Here is a 26,423-nt window from a genome sequence, read left to right as displayed (position 1 = left end):
CTGCTTTGAACTGCTGATAAATCCCAACAGCATACAACTTCAATAAACATTAATTGGCAAAAGTACACCAGTATGAGAAATGGTGCATGGCTAAAATTGAAAATCCCAAACAATAAAAAGCCAGCACCAACGATCAGCATCCATGTTCCTCCTTTTATTAAAATAACATCATAGCACAAGGCAAGCCTTCATGAGTGTGTGATAATTCCAGTGAAACTAAATCCCAACATTTATAAACAATGTCATGCCCTCATTATCCAATCACAAGTATTCATTTAAACCCAGTGAAAAAAGAGCACCCAACATAATAATCCACTTCTTTTCTTTCTTGTTAAGGATGTCGTGTCAACTCATTTTATCCACATCTTTGAACCTAATTCCATCAATAATAGTGAACGTAAACTGAGCTGAACCATGTTTTAATGTGTGTTTATAAAGGGAATTCTTATGTCTAGCACACCTTATGTCACGCAAATGTTTTGAAATGCGTAACTGAAATGGACGTGAAGTTTGTCCTACATAGAATGCCTGACAACTACAGGTCACCAAGTAAATCAACCATTCCGAAATACAATCCCTCTGCATATGTATATCAAAAACCCGAGATGTTACATCTCTGGAAATCCCAGACCAATAAAAGTTCTGCATAATATGTCACTTGGTACATTTTATGCCCATCTGACTTGCAAAGGAAATATCATGGGCTATGGCTAGAAGTGCCAGACAGTAGGCTCTGGGCACCACCAACTGCTGTATTACCTCACCTTCTAGCCCTCCCTCATGGGTCCACTCTCTATACAGTAACCTTTTATCCCAGTATACAGATTCCCCCTTCCCTTGAGAATCAGGTGCCTCACTGGCTACCTCCCTCAGGCCTTGTCCTGTAGGGTCTGAGAGCTGAGTCTATCTCAACTGTCTCTTTGTAACCCTTCTTAGCTCCCCTTCAACAGGAAGTCTAACATCCTCTGAGAGCGGTGCCTCACTGTCAGCCTGTGTACTACTACTCACCTCTGCCCTTGCAGTCACTCTGACCAAGGGAACATCAGTACCCACATGCAGCTGTGGCTCAACTTCAGCCTCACTGCTACAGGGTATCTCCCTCCCTGAAGTAACCACCACATCAGTCCTGGCTTCACATTTGTGGTCTGTCTGGGTCCCCCCCCCCCCAGGCTACCAGACCCACATGCTTGTCTCCAAGCCTGACAGCATGTCACTGCATGCACACAATGTACTGCATTATCAAAATCATTCCCTATCAGAACATCTGCAGGGATATTGCCAAACACACCTACTTGCTTGCTTCCTTTTCCACCCTCTCAGTCAAGGTAAATCCTGGCCAAAGGTATTTGGAATGAGGTCCCTCCTAAAGCTCTGACTGGAGTAGACTGCCCAAGCAAGTAGTGCTCTTCTTTAACCATTGCAGCTTCACAATGGTTAGGTCAGAGGTTGTGTCTCTCTTAGCAGTGGCCTCTTTCCCATTTACTAAGATAGGATATAACCTCTTGTGATAGTTTGGTACCCTTGTTGTCTCCAGACAACTCACTGCTGGCATTCTGTCATTCCCACTTACTGGTTCTCCCATCTTTTGTTCCCCACCTTGCCTCCATGGACATTTATATGCTATATGTCCCCACCGGTTGCATTTAAAACATTTAATCCTTAGTCCTGGACATGTAGATGGACTAGTGGCTTCCCCTGCTACTGGCAGACTCTGTTGGGTCAGTTTAAGTTGTCCACCATGGGTTCCCTTAGAACCATGAGCAGCACTGGGTATCCCTTTCCTATGCAGTGATGCCCTGCTTGCTAGGTATAGGTCTCCCTTCTTCCCCAACTCATCTGCATTATTGCATTGCCTATCAGCTAACCAGATTCTCATGTCCTCAGGTAAAGTGCTATGGGCTTGTTCCCTCACCAAAAGTTTCCCCAACCTTTCAAAAGTGGTGACCTGACACCCACTCCCCAACCTTTCAAAAGTGGTGACCTGACACCCACTCACCCACAAATGAAAATAAGTGCTTATCTCAGCAATATAATCATATACATTTTCATCTGTCCTAAGTCTATGCTCACATTTTTTTTTGTAAGCTTCAGGTGTTAACTTAAAACATTCCAATAAACATTATGTAACCTTGTCATAATTTAAACAATTAGTATCAAACAATTTAGAAACAGCAGTTACAGCTTTACCATGGAGTAAGGGGGTGAAGAACCATACCCAGAGCCCTTGGTTAACATCATACTGTTTACTTACTCTTTCAACTATGTGCATAAAACTATCAAAATTATTACCTTCTGTATACTGTGGAAGAAATTTACTGATCTTTGTTGCTTCTGAGGTTTGGTTATTACCTTCCCCATTACATCCATGTTCCTGTCGAAGAGTCAGCATGGCCCTCTTGTGTTGATGATGTTTCTCATTTTCTTCAGCCTCTCTCTGTTGATTCTAATTCCATACAGTTTGCCTCCAGTTCAAGTCTATTTAACTTCAGACAGGTCTTTAAGTCCACTGAAGAAAAGGTGAACTGTCCTGTTTCTGAGGGCTGCACATCCCCATCACCAGGATGGTTGTCTTCCTGGTTACTGGACACTGCTGCAGCTGCAACTAAGGCTGAAATCATTTCTTCTTTAGTCAGGCTGGCATTCACCAGTCCTTTGGATTTGCACACCTTAGCCAACTGGTTCACTGTCAGCTTACCATAATCCTCTGCTGACATCTTTGCCTGCTTTCCCTGACTAAACTAAACTAAAAAAATAAATAAACATGTTGTGAAGAATGACACTCTATATGTTTATCTTGTGACTTGTTGAGAGTACACACACCTTTAGCGATAACTGCTTACAGGCTACAGAAGTTCAATTAATAGCCATACCACTGCTCACCAATATGTGATGCCCCTCCTCTGGGCCAGTGATCAAGGAGCCACAGTCCTTAACACTAGCACCGATGGGGAACATTCACCGTGAGAAAAACTAACACACACAGTATTTTCAGATGCAGCTCTCTGCACCAAGTACAATTTCCCTTAAGAGCACACAGGGAATGTATACTACAGTCCTGGGGCTGGGCTTTCTCTCCAGACCCCAAATAAGACTCCCCACTGACTCCTATAGAGCTGAGTCCTTAGCTGGGTGTTCCAAGCCAAGTCTTCCACCACCCTCTCTATGAAATCAGTGCTCTCAGTATCCCTGTTCAAAGTAGCTGTCACACACACCCACTCTCTTTGAGATTTGAATTTCACACACACACACACACACACACACACACACACACACACACACACACACACACACACACACACACACACACACACACACACATGGGAAAGGTTGGCACAGCTTGCCCACTCTGCCATCTCCACCCAGACTATAAGGTAGATTTACTGCCACCAGTACACCTAAAGCCAGCTACTTTAAGTTTCTTACCAGGGTATCAAATTAAACTTATTAAAATTGATACTTATGCAAATGGCAGTGTTTAACCAAGCAGCAAGACTTTCAGAAACATGGAGCCAGACTGCCACTAAATAAATGCAAATACCCTCAAAAGTGAAATATTTTCTAAAAGACCAGCCATAATGAAAGGTTTAGATATATTTAATAATAAATATAAAAACATGAAAATACTGGATATGTATTTACAATAAACACCTGAATTTCATTCACAGGAAATGTAAAAACAATACAGTTGGAAAGACTCAGACAGATGCAGGAAAAAAAAACAACATTTAGCTAATCTCACTATATTTTTTAACTGACTGAAGAATTATGCTTCCCTAGTTACTTACTAAAGCAAGGGTGGTCACGGTGGTGCAGCGGTTAGCGTTGTCGCCTCACAGCAAGAGGTTCTCCGGTTTGACCCTCGGCTGGGATGCTTTCTGTGCGGAGTCTGCATGTCCTCCCTGTGGTTGCATGGGTTTCTTCTGGGTGCTCCAGTTTTCTCCCACATCCCAAAGACATGCTGTAGGTGGACTGGACACTCTAAATTGTCCCTAGGCATGAGTGCATGAGTGTGCGCCTTCTGTGGAAGGTTGGGCGCTGGGCTGGCAACTCAACACCATAAAACTCCACTGCCAATCATGAGCAGACAGATGATCCACTGTGGTGACCTCTAACTGGGAAAAGCCGAAAGAAGAAGAAGTTACTTACTAAAGCAAGGCAAGATGAATGTGGATGAGTGTCTTGCTGGCCCATAAACAGAGCGCGCACCTTATATCCCTCACTAGTATTCAAATACAATCCCAGTGCTGGCTACAGAATGACATCACATCTGGTCACCTAATTCTGTGGTTCCCACACTACCCTTTCACCAGAAACTGCACCAGGATTTGGCACTGTTGTGTCACAATACATACATATAACTTTGGCTAAGTATTATTATAGTAGCTGTAAACTGTAAAACAATTCCAGCACTTCCATACTTCCTGCAGAAACTAACAAGCCATTCTCTGGCACCCCAGGGTAGCAATTACTTCACCACTAAGGACAATAGACCAGGATCTCAGTGCAAGCTTTTCACAGACATTGTATCTCTGGTTACATTCAGGCCTGTGAGATAAAATCTTTATGACCTAAACCAAGTCAATTAATTTCAGACTATTTTTCTTAAGGTTAGCTGGGCTGAGCTTGATCCCTTCCCTTCTAGTATCCTCTGCTAAAATATATGCATTTCATCAGTTACAACAATACAGTCTAACATACATGTATATTTCTTTTCTGTCCAGGAAGACCCACTGCCGATATATTTTTGACACCAGCAACTTTACAAATACATTTTAACACAACCATCTGTGCAAATCAGTTTAATGTTCAAATGACATATAATTATTTACAAAACTCCAGCTAGCTATGCTGGCATATGTCGCACATGCACTGCCATACTCTCCCTGGCACAGCTGGCACTACCTCATGTCATCATACCATGTCATTCTATCAACCTTCAAGTTTATCAGAGCAATATTTAAAATATGTCCCTATTTTTTGAGCCTTTGTACCCCCAGTATGCCAGGCTTTGTCCAGTTTCCCAGGGCTAAGAAGCTGAGAGATATGGCTACTCCCTTTATACCTGTATAACTGCATAATAAACAGCTAAGACTGAACAGAAAACAGAAAAAAGACTTGGATAAAATAGATATGCATGCTTATTGCCGCTTTTACAAGAAAAATATTTGAACAGTGTTAACACATTTTATATTCTTACACTGACACAACTAAGCTGCTTGAAGCTACCTTACAGATTTTAAACAGGAATTCAAAAATGTGATGACTGCTCATAAGAAAAGCCAGGAAGTGATACAAAATGCCTCTGTTGAATGTAAACTGAAGAATGAAACAGGTGGTATTATTGCTCTGAATGTACTGCATGAAAATTCTAAAATAATCTAAGCATATCCCTCGCTTGTCTTCCTGCAACAAAACCTATTTGCTTTGTATGATTCAAGCATGGTAGGATAGTGTCAAGCCAATGGTCTAATGCTGAAAATTAAGGCTTACCATCTGTATCTGAAAATCTTTGAGCAATATGCGTCTTTCACTGCTTGATTGCTAGATCTTTGTTTTGTTTAGGCCATATGAAAAAAAAAACATAACTGATGATTCTAGAGGAGGGCTACCTATAAACCAGCTTCCAACACCAGATACTATGCTACACATTAAGCCAAATCATCAAATCAGAATGTAATGCTTACATTTAAACTTACAGTATGTTCTTTAGTTTATCCTTGCAACTATAGAAGCAGCCAATTTATATCAAAATTTTGGTAGACAATGAATAAATGATTAAATTTTTGCTTCCAGACTGATGCTAAAGTATGTAAATATTCATGAAACATTCAACTTTCCCAGAAGTGTCATCAATGAACTACTTTGTATGATAAAGCTTAAAATGATGGATGCTTAAAATAGTGTATATTTTTTAGACGAGATATTTTTTAGCTATTTATTTATTTATTTATGGCTTTGGGAACTTAAGTGTTTTTTCTGTTTTATGTCCATCCATCCATCTCTCTATCCATTTTCCTAAACCATTTTTCCTGGTAAGGGCTGCAATAGTAGCAAAATGACCAACATAAGCATTTTCTGTTCTGCAGCAACTGTTCCTATTTTGTCCAATATTTTTTCCCATGTAGCAAGATGAGATAAACTACCTGCAACATTTCTTGAGTCTTCTCTTAGACTTCTTCTAAGTAGGCCATACCTGGTATAGATTCCATGGGATGAACTTATAGAGCTTTCTCACTAGTGTCCAAACCACATCAAGTAACTCCTCACAACCAAGAGAAACAATAGTTTTACTCTGAGGTCATCCTAGATTGTTAAACTCTGTAATCTATTAAGGATAATGTTCTGATGCCCCATGAAAGAACCTATTTTCTGCTATGTGCATGCATGTTCTCCTCCTTTCAGTCACTACAGAAACCTCACCAGCACTTGTAATGATGGAGGCATAGACAGAATGGTAGACTGTGAGGTTAATCATCCTCTGACTCAGATCTCACTTCACCACCATGGTCAATGGCTGCAGCACTAATGCCAATGCATCCATGGTCAGTCTCCCAATCACCTCTACCTACCTACCTTGATGACCAAGACCCTAAGATACTTAAAATCCTCTATTCCCTCCCCAGTAGAGAGCAATCCACTCTTACATACCAGGGAATTATGATCCCTGACTTGAAGGTGCTCATTTTCATTCCAGCCACTTTACACTCATCAGGAAAGTCCTCTAGTGTCTACAGAAGATCACAGAAACTTCAGTCAAGAATGACAATATCACCTGTTAAAAGATGCAACCTTTGTGCCCTAAATAGGGTAATCACTAAGCCATGGTTGAGCATTGGTACCTTAGACCTGAAAATCATGAACAGAAGGGGAGATAAGACATACAACACATATTCATGTTAATGCTGAGAAGGCAGTCTTTTTTTTCCAGATATGGAGAACAAATAGCATTTTTTTAATTTGCATTTGTTGTCTAGGGTAGAACACTGATCTTCATGGACCTTTTTTAGACTCAGCTCACAAGTATTATCTGGTTCAATGACTTGCTCATAACTACACAGTAGGCAAATGGGAGATGAGGGACTCAAACCCTGGACTGAATGCAACATACCACATACTTTGCATAGCTCTAGCCCCACTGACAAGCAGAATTGATCTTGAGATTGTGTACTATTGTAATTCCTCTTAGAAGACATTCTAGGCTTCTAGACCATATGATGTCTCCAGGACTATATGATATATATTTTTGACAGTCCAAGATGGAATTTAACTTTGAACAAAGGAACATGGGGTCACAGGAACTAGGCAAGTTATCATAGGGACCTTAAGATGTGTAGCTATGCGCATGTTTAAATACATGCAGTTAAAAACTCTTCCATCCTTTCTGAGGGTTAAATAGTGCTCACCTCCCAAAATGATCAGGACCATTCATGATAATCCTGGTTTAAGTTTGTGTCTACTCATCCAGTCATCAGCATTAACCTTAATGAGAGCCAAAGTTGTATGTTGCTTGATATGTAATAATAACTTAAAAAAGCTGAGAATACGCTGAACTAGATATGTTACAAACATAACTTTCCAGCAAGTCTTATTCATTTGTTAGTGTAGATTTAGGTCTCTAGTGTGGGTGTTTAAAAATCCACTGGCTTTACAAAGAAATAGGATGTCAAATATGACTGGATCTTTCATGGCTCAAAAAGTGAGACATAAGTCACCTTAAATTAGCTGGTAGGTAACTGAATATAAGGAGAGTCATGCTAATCTATCAAGATAATTGAAGGATTTTAGACCTTTAATATTCTTGGTTAGAAATGATTGGGGCTTTTCCAGTTGACCAATATGCATGGATTTGTACATAGTAAAAGGGGGCATTGTGTTCTCTCTCTCTCTGTAATTAGAATAATCCAGAAAAAAATATCTCACCTGACATGTATTATTGAAAATGTGTATTAGCCATTACACCACAAACAATGTCCAGCACCTTCCGCATTCACAGCTGGATCTCACCCATGTATGCTGTCTTGCCACAGCAGACCTGTTTAATTTCTGCAATGTCCTCATCTGCAGAAATGGATCTACTTTCATGAATTGCTTTTGTCACTGCTTTCTCAGGGGATAGCATGCCCACCAGATTCACCAGTACTTCAAAGCATTCTTTAAAATAAAACTGCCCTTGCAATATAGTTACCCCTCATCTGAGAGTCATTTTCAACTATAATAGAGTGTACATGTTATTTAGCACTCAGAAACTCTGCAGTGCCTTTTAAGTTTGGCATCTCCACTTTTTTTTCTTGCCACAGATCACAAAAGTCCTAATTCTTTCTTTTCTTTCTGACTTTTCAAATCTCACGCTTTTACAGAAAATGACTTGCCTCAGGCCATGTTACCTACGCTAGACATAATATTCTCTGTAAGTTTTAGTAGTAATCACTACCTAACAACCTAAAGATTTAAACCATGAGTTTGTCTTGCTGAGCTAAGTTAAGTACATGAAAGGCTAAACTGTTTTACAAAAAGCTTGTTTTTGGATAAATCTTTATGAAGTACAGTTACTTGTGCTGAAAAAAAATGAAAAAATACATAAACAGGAAATAACTCTCTTTCTTGGCTGGTAAATTGTTGAATTTATGCATAATTTAAGGACAGACTGGCAATAAAATAAATACTGCAAAGCTTATCATCTCTTTGAATTGATAACATAATGACACAGATATATAACAGGGCTGTTGTGCTCAACTAACAAATGTGGCACCTCAGGAAGAGTATGGGGAAGGCCTAGCAATTGTTTTCATTACAAGTTTGACTGCTTCAGGAAGCCCTGTTATTTTAGCTCTCTTACTTTGAACAAGGTTTAAATGTATAAAGCGGCTTGCAGTTACTACAATCAGTGTTGTTAGTGAAAAAGAAAACAAAATCAATGAATCACAACACTATCACTGTGTTACATACCTCTCAGCTGTACAGATTTTAGCAGAACATCCAAATTTTGGCCTCATATTTTTGGTCCTTTTTTCATAAAATTTTGGTTTTCTGGCAAATCACCGGCAAGTCATTAAAGATTAAAGTCAGAAAATAATGACAGACATTTCAGTTTCAGACTTCACACTCTTCAGAAAATTCAAGCTAATGCAAAACCTGAAATGCTTACCAGTGGGAGTGGGAAGCACTGAGCAGCCTTTTTGTCTGAATTGGTGAAGTTTCAGCCAGAAACTAGTAGTCCATTGGTCATTTTGGGCCAATTCCTAGCTCCTTTCAGCCTCCTGCTATAAAACACGCTAAACGAGCGTTTTCCAGCTTGTACCAACTCGGCACAGATCCTCGTGGTGGCCTGCAGAGTGATCCAAGCAGCAGAGAGCTAAAAGAGTGACTTTCTACCAGATATAAGTATTTTTTGTGGCTTTCCCACTGTTATTAAGCTAGCGACTGCATTTCGCCTGTTTTACTGCTACTTTAAGTGATTTCTGCATTTTACACTGTTTATTGCACTTTAAGTTACTAATTGTTGCAAATTGTTTCTGTAGGCTACACACTAAAGTGCGCTAGCGATTTACAGCATTTATAGCATTTACTGTCTGTTTTTTCCTTGTCTCTGTAAAAAACAAAAAAAAAAAATCTCTTGTTTTCCTGCCTTACTGAACTAGAGTAGTCCAGTTTCAGAGTTGCTGATCCCTGGGTTTTGTTTTTAGTTCCTGTTACTGATCCATTGCCTTATTAGGAAGGAGGGAAGTTTCTTTGCTTACCAGTGGGAGTGGGAAGCACTGAGCAGCCTTTTGTCCGATTTGGGGAAGTTTCAGCCAGAAACTAGTAGTCCATTGGTCGTTTGGGCCAATTCCTAGCTCCTTTCAGCCCCCTGCTATAAAACACGCTAAACGCGCATTTTCCAGCTTGTACCAACTCAGCACAGATCCTCGTGGTGGCCTGCAGAGTGATCCAAGCAGCAGAGAGCTAAAAGAGTGACTTTCTACCAGATATAAGTATTTTGTGGCTTTCCCACTGTTATTAAGCTAGCGACTGCATTTTCGCCTGTTTTACTGCTACTTTAAGTGATTTCTGCATTTTACACTGTTTATTGCACTTTAAGTTACTAATTGTTGCAAATTGTTTCTGTAGGCTACACACTAAAGTGCGCTAGCCGATTTACAGCATTTATAGCATTTACTGTCTGTTTTTTCCTTGTCTCTGTAATAAAACAAAAAATCTCTTGTTTTCCCGCCTTACTGAACTAGAGTAGTCCAGTTTCAGAGTTGCTGATCCCTGGGCTTTGTTTTTAGTTCCTGTTACTGATCCATTGCCTTATTAGGAAGGAGGGAAGTTTCTTTGCTTACCAGTGGGAGTGGGAAGCACTGAGCGCCTTTTGTCCGATTTGGTGAAGTTTCAGCCAGAAACTAGTAGTCCATTGGTCGTTTTGGGCCAATTCCTAGCTCCCTTCAGACCCTGCTATAAAACACGCTAAACGCGTTAGCGATTTAGCCGGAGTTGCCACTGTTGCACACAAGAGCAGCGGCGGTTAAACAAGGTTAAACTATTCGGGCCATCTAAATTCCACTCTTCAAATTTTCCCTTAGAACTACCTTCCTCGAGCTGTACTGCTGATCTAACCAGCATATCCTATAACTGAAAAGTTCATCTCTACTTGATTCCCAAGTAGACTATTCTCTATCTGTAAAGCCTAGCACTTACTCCTACAGTACTTGCACCTTGATAAAGCACTCTTATTATAGATAGTACCCCACCAGCCTTGGACTTCAGCCTTGTGTGTTTTCATATTATTTGGTGACTTTGGGTTTTATCTGATAAAAAATAAACTCACATCAGTATAGTAGGCCCTAGGATGGCCAGTTTGGTGTAAACAAAATTAAACTACAATATAAAACACAAAGTGACTCAGATGCATTAGTATAGCAGAGAATATCAAGACATGATTAAAAAAAAATTTGGCAGTTCAAGGTAGAATTTTACTTTAAACAAAGGAACATAGGAGCACATGAACTAGGCAAGTTCTCACAGGGACCATAAGATGCCTAGCTATATACATATTTAAGTACATGCAGTTAAAAATACTCCTACCCTTTTTGAAGGCTTAATAGTGCTCACCTCCCAAAATGATGAGGACCATACATGATAATATTGGTTTAAGTTTGTTTCTACTCATCCATTCATCAGCACTAGCCTTAAAGGGAGCCAAAGTCATATGTTGCTTGATATGTAATAACGTATAGGCTGGGAATACACTGAGCTAGATGTGTTATGAACATATCCTTCCAGCAAGCCTTGTTTATTTGTTAGTGTATAGTTAGATGAGTTTGAAAAAAAAAGTGAAACACAGGTCAACTTAGAGCAGCTGCTAAGCTACTGAATATTAGGAGAGTCATACTAGTCCATTGAGATAATTGAAAATTTTAAGACCGTTAATTTTCTTGGTTAGAAATCTTTGGGGGGGTTTCCAGTTGAGCAATATGCTTGGGTGTGCACATATTAAAGGGGCATTGTATTCAATGCTGGGTCTTATAAGGGAAGAGTACAGCCACTAGGGTACCTCCCTTGGATCTAGCGTACATTCCCTTGTAAAGTAAATGGACCTGATAGAAGGATTTCCTGGCTATGGTGTAAATGTGATAACTGAATGAGAAAGAGTTGTCCATATAAGTACCAAGGTTTTATGATGTTTTCTATCTGTAGAGGAGTATCATTTATAATACATGAGGAAGAAGCAGCTTTTTTGCCAAACTTAACTATGCTTCATTATTTTGCAATTAGCTAGAGACCATTTCTGGTACACCAGGTCTGTGCATATTTCAACCCTTGAATACCATAAGTGAATGAATGGATAACAGAGCCCAGCTTGCAGTCATCAGCAAATGTGGTCAACCATGCTTCTAACGTATTGGCTTGGATGTCTGCAAATTAAATGACAAATACAAGAGTGCCCAGCATTAATCCTTGTAGTACCCCACTATTTGAAATTTTATATTCAGAGAGGATATCATCAACTTTCTCAACTTAGAATATGTGGGATGGCCAATTTGCAATTAAGTGAACAATGTAGGGGGAGGGGGGTTACATTAGGTTTGTCTAATTTTACAATAATACCAGCTTGAGGGATAGTGTCAAAAGCTTTAACCAGGTCAAGGTAAGCAGCATACATTTAGTAATCACTGTCCACAGCCTCTGTAACCTTTTCAAAGAAGCTGAATGGGTTCGGGAGACAGGACATGCCCTTTATAAAACTGAACTGATTTGGGTCTAGATCAGTTAAGTTGCCTATATTTATATGAATTAGTTTTGTTATGATACAGTCTTACAAGGCTGGCAAAGGTGATGGACCTATAATTACCTGTGTATGTCAAGGGCCTCCCCCTTGTGCAGGGAGTCACAGTGGTTATTCTTCAGGCATCAGGCACAAACCTTGTGGAAACACTGAAGTTGAACAGTTTAAGTACAGGCATTGATAAAATAGAGTCTGGTTCTGTGGCAGTATTATTTCAGCCACTGACAGGGATTCTATGACTCGTTCCAAACTGTTCTCAGGGGAGATTCATTTTTCAGGGATAGTAGGGGCAACATTGTCTTGATGACATCTCCAATTCAAGTCAGATTTCTCCAGCATTGCTCAGAGAAAACCTGAGATTCATTGCACTTCCCCCTTCTGAGTTTCTAGAATGTTTTGCAGAACCTCTTTGATGTCATTCAAACGTCATTCTCCATTGCCTCCTCAAATGTGTCCCAAACCCAAGCCTTAATTTCTGTGACTGCAGCAGCTTCTGCCTTTCTGGCCTATCAGTACCTCTAGGTCATATCTAGAGATACCCCTTCTAGAGTAGGACAAAAGGCCTCCTTCGTTAACCTGATGGCTTCCTTCACCACTGATGTCTGTCAGCATGTCTCAATGTTAGATCTATGACAGGTGCTCACCACCTTTTGGTAACACCTCCTCTCTGTCCCCTAAATGATATGGGCTTGAAAAGGTTACCCTGTAAATGGGAGAAGCTTATCCTGAGGAAAGAGTAAAAGACCAAGATCTCCCCTTAACAATCCCATAATGGTTCATAGCTAACAAAAGTAGACCTACTGTGTTATTTGGATAACCTTTATTATGAGTCACTTACTCTATCTATAAAGATATATACATCTTCATGATTTTTCATAGAATATTTCTTGGGTGAGGGTCTCAGATGGTTTGGGTCTTATGTGATCTTCCCCCCTTTTTAATTAAGTACCAATCAGCCTCCTGTTGTAAGTTAATAATATCATAAAGCTCATTGATAGTAGCCAATGCAGATTTATTTGGGTCAGTGGGGATAGTATCCTAGTCTGTATTCATAAATATGACCTTTACAATAGCCTTGTTTACTAGTCAATGTACAATTATAACTGAATTTGAATTTACTTTTGGGCTAAAGGTGATAGTATTATAGTATGTGTTAATTACACAGGGTATAACTATCTTTAGGAACAAAACAATCCTAGATTTGTAAATATGGTATCAAAGAAATCTCTATACTGAGTTGTATTTCACAGTGTTTTTCCAAATGTATAGATTAACATAACTACTGATAGCACATATTTATTTGATGTTGAGTAGTTTACCCATGCATTTGGGTAGTTAAAATCTTCCTTAAGGATTGTATATTTGGGAGTTTTGTCAGAAAATCATCATTGTCTGAAGTGGAATCAGATGGGGTAAAATTAGTTCCTATAGTATTACACACTAGGGGTACAACAGGTGCCTATAATATTATACACAGTACCACTGATATTAATTATTGTAAGCCCAATCTGCTATGTAGTAATGTGAACAGAGGACATGTTGTAAGAGAAAATGTTACAGGTGCTAAATCTACTATCACTTGATGTTGGGTGAGAAAGTGGAAACACAGTAATGATGTACGAAATACTTTGAAAACAGTGTGATGGCACATAGCTCAAGAGGAAAAACAGATAATGGAAGAAGGAGCAAGATTACAACATTAATGAAGTCATCATAGATACTAGGAAATACTTTCTCATGGAAAGAGCAGTGAACAAATGGAATAGGTTACCTAAATATGTAGCGAACTGTCACATCACAGAGAACTTGAGGCATGGGTTTTCAGCAAACAGAAAGTACATATGGGTGACAATGGAAATATACTGCCTGCACAATTCAATCTCGACAGAGTTAACTTTTCTTTATGTAGCACCAGAACTCCAGAACAAATGGTACAATATAAAGTTTGATTTTTGAGATTTGCAAGGGGGTCCAAACAAAACAAGAAATGTTCAGTTTATCAAGATAACTTGATAAATTCACATAAGCATACTGGGAGGTTCACACAGCCCAAATATAAATATTTACTCTTGTTTGTTGACTAAATACAGGCAAAAAGCAATCTGTATTCACATCTGAGTATTGTGCAGAAGCCAGTACAATACAAATATCATGTATAGGGAATTATTAGAGCAATAACCCACGCCTGGGTATGGGTAATGCTGGATTTACCCACAGTTGGTGTGGTTTGGTCACGAAGCCAGTGGCCAAACCAAGACAACCGTGGGTAAATCCAGCATTACCTACACCCAGAAGTGGGTTATTGCTATTATACAATGATATTATTTAAGAAAAAAAATAATAAATTTTCTTAAATAATGGCATTGTATAATGCCTCCTTGCTGCCCTTCCACAGCTGTCTGGTATTCTGCGGCAGTTCTGATGTACTGCACATGCGTATACTTACGCAGTACATCAGAGCTGTGGGCAAAAGCAATGGAAAAAGCAAGATCTCCGTTGCTTTTTACAAACTGTCTCGCTATGTTAAAGGAGTTTAACATAGCGAGACAGCTTTAAAAAAAGCAATGGAGAATCTCCGTTGCTTTTTTTAAAGCTGTCTCACTATGTTAAACCCATTTAACATAGCGAGACAGTTTTGAAAAAAGCAACGGAGAAAGCAAGATCTCCGTTGCTTTTTAAAGTGTCTCGCTATGTTAAATGGGTTTAACATAGCGAGACAGCTTTAAAAAAAGCAACAGAGATGCTCAGTTGCTTTTTTTTAAAAGCTGTCTCGCTATGTTAAACTCGTTTAACATAGCGAGGCAGGTTGTAAAAAGCAACAGAGATCTTGCTTTCTCCGTTGCTGTAAAAAAAAAAAAGAAAGAGTTATACTAATGGAAAACATCTGGGAGACCGGACCTTTTTCCATTACTATAACTCTGATTTACAACATGCACGCTGACCAATCAGTGTGCAAGTTTTGGAATATTAATGGAGGATCGTTGTATAATCAGTATTAGTAGCTTGCACTGACTCCTTTTCTCATTCGAATCAGTCAAGTATTTCTCAGCCTTTAAAATGCATAGTTATCCATACTAATGTCAGTTTCTTCCCAGCTGTCTAATTTGCTTAAGATCATCTTTATTGTTCATAGAATAAAGGACCATTTTACATAGCATGACATGTACTGAACTGATATGAAGAGGGAGTGGAAATATTGTTATGACATACAGACTTAAGAAAAGAAGCTGGCAGCACATTGTTCTGATAGCTGCTTATAAAGCTATTGAATTACAAATCCATGTTAATGTGTCTAAAAATCACAATTATTTAAAAGCTGTCTAGTAATGTCCTCAGAATAAATCCTAATAACCTCAGTTCAAAGATTAGCTGACAAACATTATTGCCTTGTTACCACTTGCAGATGACTACTGAGTGACTGGGTGATTGTGACGCTATGACAAAGAGGAACCATATTCTTTGGGCACTTCTTGGAAGCATCCACACTTGTGAGCAATAATGGACACTATTACAAAAATGATAGATTCTTTTAAATATGCATTAGTCATTCAACAAACCTACAAGATTTTCTGTGATTTAATCAACAACAGCACTATAAAGACTGTGAAATTAATAACCAAGCTCTTTAAAGGCTATGTCTAACCATTCCTAATATAATACATATTTGTCTGCTTGACAGGCAATGCATATTACACTAACTATACATACATACAGTAATACAGATAATTCAGCTATTAAATGTGGTATATGTGGAAAAAACACCATTTAAGTGCCTTTGCATAGATTATTTCATCACTATCATCATCAACACCCCTTTTTTTCCATTTTCTACATAGGGTCATGATATTGTGTTAACTGTCGCCATCTCTCTCGATTCAATGCCACACCTGAGCACAGTGGCAGGTCTAGCCACTCTGTGCAAAATATGGCTCTAGGTGATTCTGTAATATTGACTGTCACCTTTGCATATATTATAGTTAACAGCTATTACAGTACATCTTGCTGACAAATACAAGACAAAGAGAATAAAGGATATGTTGGAAATGAAAACTCATAAGACTAAACTATGTATTTATTAGTTGTTTACCAGATGAGTGAACTGACCAACATACCCTTTCAGGCATGACCTTGGTTATTTAACACAGAGATTTAAGAAAACAGGGAATTTTATTTAATATATTATGCAACATGAAATTCCACAAGCAACTAAGCTACAAACAAGCAACAGTCATTGAGATACACAGAGCCAAGACATCCTAAAATATGAAAGACCTGCTTAATTAGCAAAGTGTATAAGGGATACAAACTGATGAGAAAGGGAAATTACCCCACAACTTCAGACAAATTGAGCAAATGGCATAAGTATTATGAATTTTTTTCAACAGGAAATGATGATGAAACAGAGGGATCAGATACATATAGTGGCAGAGACAGGCTACAGGAAAATGACTGCTGTCTGTTTTGTGTGGAAGACAGAACCATGTAAGCACACTTTTCACAATTAGTGAGATCTACATAACAAGTATTAAATGTATCACATTGCTCAGACAACTAAAGTGAAAAATGAAGCACACACATATAAAGCAAGAATCCTGTGAATGCAGAAATCAAGCATTTATAACATACCTCTTTCTTGTGCTTTGGAGAGTCTGGAAGGAAAAGCATATACATGCTTCAGAATTGCTGTTCTTAGTTTAAAATTTCACATTATTTCCAAATCAGTACTTAAAAACATAGGCTATTTACTGCATGTATTTTTTACAAACTGGAAGTACAATCTTCTGGTTAATGCAGTGTTTCTTGAATTGGAATCATACAGCAGCAGAAAACTAATTATCCTTCATAGATTTGTCTGGTAAATGTATTCAGTAAAAACATTATTTACTACAGTCCTACAACTACAATTAACCAGAACAAGCAGAAAACCATAGGTATACTAGATCTTTTTACCATTGCCTGAAGTTATAATCTCATTGAAAGTCATGAAATAAGGTATTGGAGAATAAGTGGTTAATAATAAATGGGTGTAGCTTTTGCAATGCTTTTAATGATCTGTTAACAAATCTCCTAGTCAAGAACAATACAGCAGTGTTAACTGAACAACACTAATGCAACCAAGTAAACAACTTTCCTAAGGCACCAAAAATACAAATGAAGGAATCTGTCTCATAGACATGCAGTAGTTGAATAATTTATCCAAATGCACATAACAAAACAACTTGACAGTTGTGAGCTAAGGCAGGGGGCTTTGTAAACCCACTCCCCGTATTATACTTTATCAGCTTCAGGTCTAAAATGTATTAATGTAAGTACAAGCTGCTGAACCAGATTCGGAGTTCTATGTTCACTCATTGTGGTATCACTCAGTACACATCAGCAATGCAGCAGATGACAAGGAGCCTCTGGTCAAGTTAAAGCATACCAGAGATGCCCACATATGCTTTCTGTGCCCCACAGTCACAGCTCTGCCTAAATAACTGAACAAGGGCCATGGTCTTACAGCATGGAGCTTAAACCTACATTATGAAGTTGGCTTCAATTCTCTGATACATGTTTCTCAGGAAGTTTGACGCCACCCAGATTTGTCAGTCCCTGTATTATTGCCAAGCCTATTCTCTTTTTCGTTAAATATATTTTGTTCATCAAAAGCCTAAAGGCTTTCTAAGGTGTAGTGTAGACATTTTGAGCCTAAACCCTGCCATTTTATGTGCATTTTTTATTACATCAGCTAAACAATAGTCAAGCAATAAGAAGATCAATACCCACATAATGGGGAAAAACAGCAAACTCACAAAATACTGTATATACGTTCATAGGTACATAGGTATATACCAGGCTTATGACCACAGGGGCTGTTATAAGCATAGCCATACTTCCCAAATGTATCCAACAGGTTTTGGTGCCCTAGAGGTTATTTTAATGAGTGTATGTGAACTATGGCATGGATGGTCAAACATTTACAGGCTGTTCATTTCTGACATAGGTGCTAGACAAGGGTTGAATTTCTGATTTCCATTTCACTGGTCCAGGTTACTCTTGAATAGAGTTAGGGAAGAACTCTGCATCACATGGATGAAAAGACTGTTCCAGAGCAGAGGTATTCCCTGAGACACATATCTGTCTCTCCAAATATGTCCTACTTATGTCACAAGCAAGGGTGAAGTCCCTAGATCAGGTAGTTCTGATGCCATTCAGTTTGTGGATATGCAAAAGAGCCATCAGAGTGGGTCTCAAGGATGTCTTATATGCCAGGCATAGATCACCCCTCAACAATTTATATGAGACAGAGTATATGGATTTGATGCAATCTGCATGGGACATGTTGTTAATGCCCTGCATTCCTTTTATGAGGCACCTCAGTGGATGTTCCAGTTGTTGCATGTGCCTGGTCAGATACATACCAAGGGGAGATTGTACTCAATGATGGGTCTGATGCTGGATGAATACAGTGGAACGATGAATTTCTACAAACATATCCAAATCCCTGACTACTGTGCTTACTTTTGGGGGAGTGTTATCAATGAGATAGTTTCCTGGGGTAGATGACTTCCCAAAGGGCACTATGGTGCATTTCTAGATATTGAGTTTTAAACTATAGCTCTGGCACCAGTCATTTGTCTATTTCTAGTGTTAGTGTTTCCTGCAGGATATTAGAGTCTTGGGGAGAGTCTATAACAGCTCCTATTCTGCAATCCACTGCAAACTTGTTCAGCCATAGACCCTTGATGCTGTACTTGACTTCCAAGAAGAAGATGCCAAGAAGGAGATGACCCATCACAGAGCCCTGAGGGACACTGCTAGTGACCAGCCTCTTCGTGGAAATGAATTCTCCTATCCTAACTTCCTAGGTCCTATCTAAGAGCCAGATGGCTATCGATCTCATATCACAGACGTTTATGCCTAATTCTATGAGTTTGTTTACAATGTCCAAGTGGGATATTGTATCTAATGCCATAGCCAGGTCAAGGAAGGCAATAAGCACTGTTTTGCTCTCATCCATTGTTTTGGTGATCTTCTCAAAGAATGATCTGGCCTTGGTGAAACCAAATTGGGTTGGATCCAGTGTCTGAAGGTTTCCTATGTCATTATTAATCATTTCTTGAGACTAGTCAGACTTATGGGTCTGTCATTATTATGGTCCATTGATAGCCCACTCTTGTGCAGAGGGATAATCATTGCTGTTCTCCAAACACTTGGCTAAGGTTAAATAGTAACTCCAGTGGTTCTGATAGGTCATGTTTCATGCTGTTTAGGAAGTATCCTGGGATATTACCAAGGCCCATCAATGAGGTGTTCTTGGTCTTGCGGAGTACATTTAAGACCTGTTCCCTAGTGATGGTTGGGAGGGTTATGTTTTATTGTTTGATGCTATTTCCTGGGGTGTGGCTGTAGGGAAGAGGTGGGGGTAAAATTAGAGCTGATTTTTGTCAGCCAGTAAATTTGTTATATGTTCTGGATCTGTGTAGGTGGCTCCATTTACAATTAGTTCTGCGCACAGTTGCGTACTGTCTTATGGCTATCTTTGGCTTGGGAGGCTATTTTACCCTCAAAATTAGCTTTGGTGGACTTCATTTGCCATCTGACGTGTTTGTTTAGATTGATGAGAGAGTTTTTATCCTGTTGGGCACTGCACTTACTCACTTTTACTATTACTTTCTTCCTCTTGTTGTACAACTTACTGATATTTTTCATTCCACCAGGGTGGCTTGCATTTTTTAAGGTTGTTCTGAGCCTATTCCTGCTAGGCACAGCTGTCTACTTGTCTACATACATCTATGAATATGCTTGCACAGGGTTTCTCTGAAACATTCTGGATAGGTGGCTGTGTTGTCAGAATTTGGGAGGCTTGAAATGTTGCCAAGTTATCATTTAATAATAGAAACCTTGCCTCACAATAGTTCTTAAATGTTATGGGGTTAGCTGGGGTCTCGAGTTTGATTTTTATTTCAAAGGCACCACCTTAATGGCCCAACCATATCAGAGATGACATTACACTGGGGGGAGGGGTGCAACATTCTCCATTGTTTGCAAGTACCAGGTTCAGTATGCTTGTGCCATCAGTAGGTGTATGAACTATTTATTCCAGGTTGTGTTTATGAAGTTCAGGATTTTCTGGGCCTCAAAGTCTGATTCCTAGTTTATAATGGGATAGTTAAACATCACCCTTGAATATGGTATTGGGTTGAATGGTGGGTGTAAATTTAAGTATGACATTTCCTGTGGCATAGAGGGTGACCTATTGCTCAGAAGCATATGGTATGGGACTTTACATATGATCATTTAGACATGGAGATGCCGGAGATGCTCAACAGCATCATACCATTTAACCAGCCTTGAAGTGAGTTTGTTATTGATGCAGATTAAGATACCTTCACCTTTAGTCCGTGCCTGTGCAGTAGCTGGTCTACATGTGTGGAAGAGATTCTAGCCTTATAGTGCTGGGGTGCTCTCCATGGTTTAAACCAGGTCTTAGTAACTGCATAGATTACACATTACACATTTTACAGATTACAGATTACACATTCTCTGAGATGAGGAGAATTTGGGCAGTGTGGAGTTTCTTTTTTAGGCTTCTGGCATTGAGCAGTAACACCTTTAAATTCCCTTGGATTGGTTTTGCTATGACAGAAGGTTTGTCAGTTTGGCATTTCTTAAAAAGGCAATATGAAGGAAGAAAATGTTTTAGTCAACATTCAAAAGCCTTGAATGGATGTTGCAGACCATCCTTGGCAAAGGAATGTGGTCTTTCAACCATATCCTCCCTTGCTGATAAATTCTGAACCCCCTTGGAATGGCAACTAAGCCAATTATTAAAGTCTATCATCTTTGGTTCATATTGTGGCATCATCCTTGGTGAAGGTAGAATGTTGCTCAATGCTAAACACATACCATACTAGGATACATAGTCCGAGAGCTACATAATGTCTCTTTTCAAATACTCCAGGGAGGTACAGCTCAAGTGATTTACACTCACATGGACTATGACTAAGTCATATTGATACTTGTGGCCTGGTGACCTGAGTGCTTGTGAGATCGGGCAGATTCTAGCCCCCTGATAGACAGCTGACCAAGACTTTCTGCTTACTCAGCCTGGTGAGTGGGACATGTGTCTCACAATGGAGGCCCCTATGACTAAAATATTGGGTTGTTGGTGGCTTGCCTTATGGGCTTTGACCTGTAGCTATGTGAGGTGTGGCTGTATGTGTTGTGGTGGGTGTTGTTTTGTAGAATGCCTTTGGGTAGCTGAGGATATCTGTTGTAGGTCCAATGTCTGAGGGGTCTTTGAGTTTAGGAAGATTACTTTTATATGTCTCAACATATATGTGGGTCTGTGGGTCTGATCCATACTGTGTGTGGTGGGTGTATTGTGTGCACAACCTGGTTGTTATTATGAGTGCATGTGTGTGAAAGCTTTGCTTCCTGTGACATTACATAAATACATCTCTCACATACTTTATCAATAAGTTGGTTGTTAGTAAACATAAGACAATTATTACATTGCCTCTGGACACCCATATCCAAAAAGCTGGCTGCAGAGATAGAAGGAAAGTTCATGTCCATGGAATCTGGCCCTCTTTAGGTAATCAGTACATTGTTGCAGGAGTACAGCATAATAAGGGGAGTATCTACTCCAAAACACATGGGGCAATGCTTGTTCCTGTGCAATCTAGTTGTTCTTATGTGCAACCAAGTAAGATGGAAGTCTGTACGATTGTTTTATAAGCAAAATATCAATTCAAGGTGCCTGCTTCTATATAGGGCACTGATAAAATCCACTGCAAGGAGCCAAGCTTTGCTCAAAAGCAATGCCTTAATAGAGGTTGAAAACAACCATTAAACAAGTAAAATGCCCCTGGCTAATCACAACTAGCAAAATTTAACGTTTCTTAATTGAACAGTCCCAGGGATTTTTTATTTTGATTCTGGTCTTTGTTTGCATTTTCAGTGTGCCTTTCTGAGCATGCCCAGTTTTATTTGTGGTGGTGGGGGGAGGGTACCTCCAGGAAGTTTCAGAGGAGTTAACCAGATTCCATTGCAAATTGCAGTTGTACTCACAACAGCTCTCACTTAAAGGGACAATCCCAGTGTTTTAAATTTGGGTATGAATTCAGGACAACCGAATTAACACCCACCTTAATAATGTCATGTAATTCTTGCCCACAGTGTCACTTAAATTATTTTGAACATCCCCTTCCCCAGTCTCTTTTTAGTTCCTACCGTGAAAGAAACCCTCAATTTCTATTCCTATCATGGGTAACAGAAATCTTATTTTCTGTTACCATAGCAATGCTCCCTGTAAAAAATGAAAGATTACATTGCAGTAGAGCTGTGGAGCTTATAATGAACGAAAGCCAATGTCCACCATTATTACACTTGCAGCACTGTTTAGCGAGTGTAAAATAACAAAAAGAAGAAAAAAATAGATCTGTGTGCATGTGTATGTGTGAATGACAGTGCGAATGAGATCAATCAAGCCGTTACTTTACTCGCTAAGTAGTGCTTTTGCTGTTTAGCAAGTGTAAAAGTAAAAGAAACATTTTAAAAAGAGCGTGCATGTTTGTATTTGTGTGTTTATATTTCTGAATGTGTGTATGCATGCTTATGTGGATGATAGCAAAAGTGTGTGTGTGTGTGTGTGTGTGTGTGTGTGTGTGTGTGTGTGTGTGTGTGTGTGTGTGTGTGTGTGTCTGTGTGAAGAGTGAGAGCGATCAAGCACTGACAGCAGCAATAAGTTTTGTGCTTTATGGTCTTTTTTGTTGCTTCCTACTGGACATAAATGCAAGCTTTATAAATATTTATGAGAAAATTCAGTCAAATGCTGTTTATTCCTGTAGAAATGGTCACAGTAAATTTTAAACCACAGTTCAAAACAGACATTAATGGACTATTCAACATACAACCAGAAAGATTTACAATAAATCGTAGGAATCATTATTAGAGTCCACAGAACTGGTTATCGTTGTCTGATTTGAACTGTGGTTTAAAATTTATCCCTACCATTCTGCCCAGACTTCATGTGCCTCAAATTGAAGTTTTTCAGTTGATTAGAAAATTGCATTTAATTAATTGTTTCAATACTGATATTAGTATTGATAATGAGGTTGGTTTTAATGTTAGTAATGTAGACACCACCTATGAAACAGTGGATGATTTGAATTATACTTTTTCTCTTATGTATCCAGTGTGGGGGATGAGTTGGAATATAATGCATACTGCCAGTTAAACACTAGTAGTATAGTGTGTAAAACAATTGTATATCTCCCTTTAAGCTTGAGAGGGTTCAAAAATTCCACTCCATAGTTAATTATGATATTGAAATGGCTTTCTCTGATTTTATTTCAAATAAGAATGCAGGAAAGATTCATTATAACTTTTAACCAGAATGGAGTGGAAAGCTTTGAAAGATTTTGGTAATCAAAGAGACCTTGTTATTAAGTCATCCAATAAAGGCAATAAAATTGTAGCAATGCATTTCTCTCAGTATTTAAATATGTGTTATGAACTTTTAAATGATAGAAAAATATATAAAGTAGTAGATGAAAAAACTACAAGCATGCATTAAGAGTTTCATGATTTACTTAATAAAGGCCTCAGGGTGGGTTATTTGTCTAAAAGTGATGTTGAAAAAAAAAGTTTTGTATTGAAGCATGTGGGATGTTTTATTTTTATTGCCTCCCCAAGATTCATAAGAACATGTATAACCCACCTGGGTGACCCACAGTTTCCACATGTAAGTACTTCTTACACAATATTGGTTTATTACATAGATATTTATTGAATGCAGTTATTAAACTACCTTCATACATTAAAGATTCATTTGATTTTCTTAGTAAAATATCTGAAATGGAGTAGCGACATGTACTGGATCACTGTTGATGTTAAACATTCTGCTTGTTAGACTAAATGTGATTTTACTAGAGAAGGGAACTTGGAAAACAGGATTAGTCTTTAAGTTTAAGTGGAAGGGTTTTATACAATTTGAGCCTTCAGAGTGCATGGTCAGAAATACTTAGCATGGATTATGAGATTTGTATTTTAGGGTCTGACTGATTCAAGTTTCCTAGGTTGTATGTGGGGGGGGTGTCTTATTAGTTTTGAGGTTAAAGGTGGGGGAGTATTTTCATGTAAGAGTTTGAACAGTTGAGATCCTAGGAGCAGGTCTTGTCTTTAGTTATCTGGGAGGCAGTTTGCTTTTTTAGTGTTATACAGTATTGTTCATTTCTTGAGCAGTGTGTAATAAATCTACATATTTTGTTTTCTAGTATTTGAATAATGGTGGAATTTTTAGTAGAGGCTGCTGATATCAGAGGGTGGCTGAATTCGAGTTGGGAAGTAGGATTCCTTTTTCGTTACTGTAGACCTTGTGAAGTGTGGCAGAAAATGGGATATTTGCTGTGCCTAGAAATGTAGGGGATTCATTTTTTACATGCATTATCAATATGCAAGTAGAAATTGAGTAAGGGGGGGGGGGGTCTAACCAGAGACCAAGATACATGAAACAGGAGAATTGCTCTCTAAAGGTTCATAGTCTTGGACTCATTAAGTGGGTCCCACCTCACTCTCCACTGGCTTGGGCAGGTTACTGCAAAAAGAAAGAACGAATGAATGAATAACTAATAAAATTAATTTTAAACCTAAAGATAAAGGGGAGAGAATGACTTCAAGACAGAATTTTACCCTTGGAAGTAGGGCTGTATTAATATATCAATGTTAGCCTGTATCTTTACAGTGGGAATGCTGGTGCCAGAAGAATGCAAAATGGCTGAACACTTTAGAACTCTGCAGGAAATAATGAGTCTACATGAAGCTGAGACAGAAAGTAAAAAGTTCCTGTATTCATTTGTTAACAAATGTTCTTTAATGTGCATCATCAGCTATCATACATAATTTGTTTTGGAAAGCAGGTTCTCAAGTGAAGTACTGGACAACAGGGCCCCTCTACCAAGTGCTTTTAAAATGAGCCGTGGTGGTGGTGCTGTGTGGTTAAGTGAACGCTTAACAGCAAGGCGCTTCGGATTCGATTCGATTCTCAGCTAAAGCGCGTGAGACATCATTGAATGGGCATACCTTACCGTGAAGTTTGATGCGTTAGCGGCCGGCAAACTCAGCACATAAAATCAATCACCAATCATGACCAGAGTTCGTTCCGCTGTGGCACCTAAGGAAAAAGCCGAAAGACACAACATTATACTGTCTTCATTTTGTTTTCTTTTCTCAAGCACTTCTAAGCACAATGTTATGTTTCTTCACCTAAACTTGTTTTTCCACTAGATCAAATAGCCTTTTTATAGAGACTACTTGTTTCTTCAAGCATATAAAATGGTAGTAAAAATGTAGCAAAATCCATCATGGCATACTTGTTTCTGATCCCTGCAAATACCATAACTCTGAAACTCTACCAAACTCGCTAAGTGACCACTCCCCAGTAAAAGCTCTGAGATTCACTCCTCACTTTACAAGGCCACACATATATATTACCTGTTGGAAACTAACTAACGTTTGCCCAGAGATGTTTAAAGCCCTCCTCTTTAGAATTAACTGGACTTATCTAACCCAACTCCCCCTCGATGAAGCAATCCACTCATTCATATCTACCTTTCTTAATATTCTCAACAGCCTTGCACCTCTCTGCGCAGTCCTTATAAAAATCAAACATACCCCCATGGCTAACAAATGCTACTCACACCGTAATGAACTCTAGAGACAGGATGTAGAAAACATGGATGAAAACTAACCTCCCTACCGATTTGCAAAAGTACAAAGAACTCAGAAATCTGACAAAAAAAAAACACATTTTTACATTTTAAAAAGAATTCTACTTTAAACCTCCCACAGGTCAAAGATCAAATCCCAAAAAAATCTGAAACTCTATTAACCAAATACTGCATCCCGGGAACCCTTCTTCTCCCAATCCCTGCCCCAACATGACACCTGAGAAAACTGATACTATCTTTAACAACTACTTCATCGAATCAATATGCAAAATATTTACCTCTGACCCCTCTTCCACTAACACCACAAACTCTAGAATCAACTGGACTACTAACTCTCCGAACCCTCTCCTATTTTAAACTCTTCTAATACTTTCTCCTTTAGATCTGTTCCTACTAGCTACATTAAATCTCTACTCCAAATTAAAATCCTGTTCTGCATCTGC

General features: G+C 38.9%; 1 protein-coding gene across 1 annotated transcript in view; it reads right to left on the bottom strand.

Moving 5' to 3' along the window:
- LOC122792896 (zinc-binding protein A33-like) overlaps positions 1–26,423 on the bottom strand; it is a 486,444-nt gene that overhangs the window by 128,464 nt on the left and 331,557 nt on the right. The window contains exon 4 of the mRNA XM_044060454.1: positions 16,892–16,914. Coding sequence (XP_043916389.1) covers positions 16,892–16,914 — 23 coding nt within the window. The remainder of the gene's footprint in view (positions 1–16,891; positions 16,915–26,423) is intronic.

The sequence above is a fragment of the Protopterus annectens genome, chromosome 2.part0, assembly GCF_019279795.1.
Source record: "Protopterus annectens isolate FY-2018-M chromosome 2.part0, PAN1.0, whole genome shotgun sequence".
NCBI classification, from domain to species: Eukaryota; Metazoa; Chordata; order Ceratodontiformes; family Protopteridae; genus Protopterus; species Protopterus annectens.
This window is presented reverse-complemented; position numbering and strand designations above follow the sequence as displayed.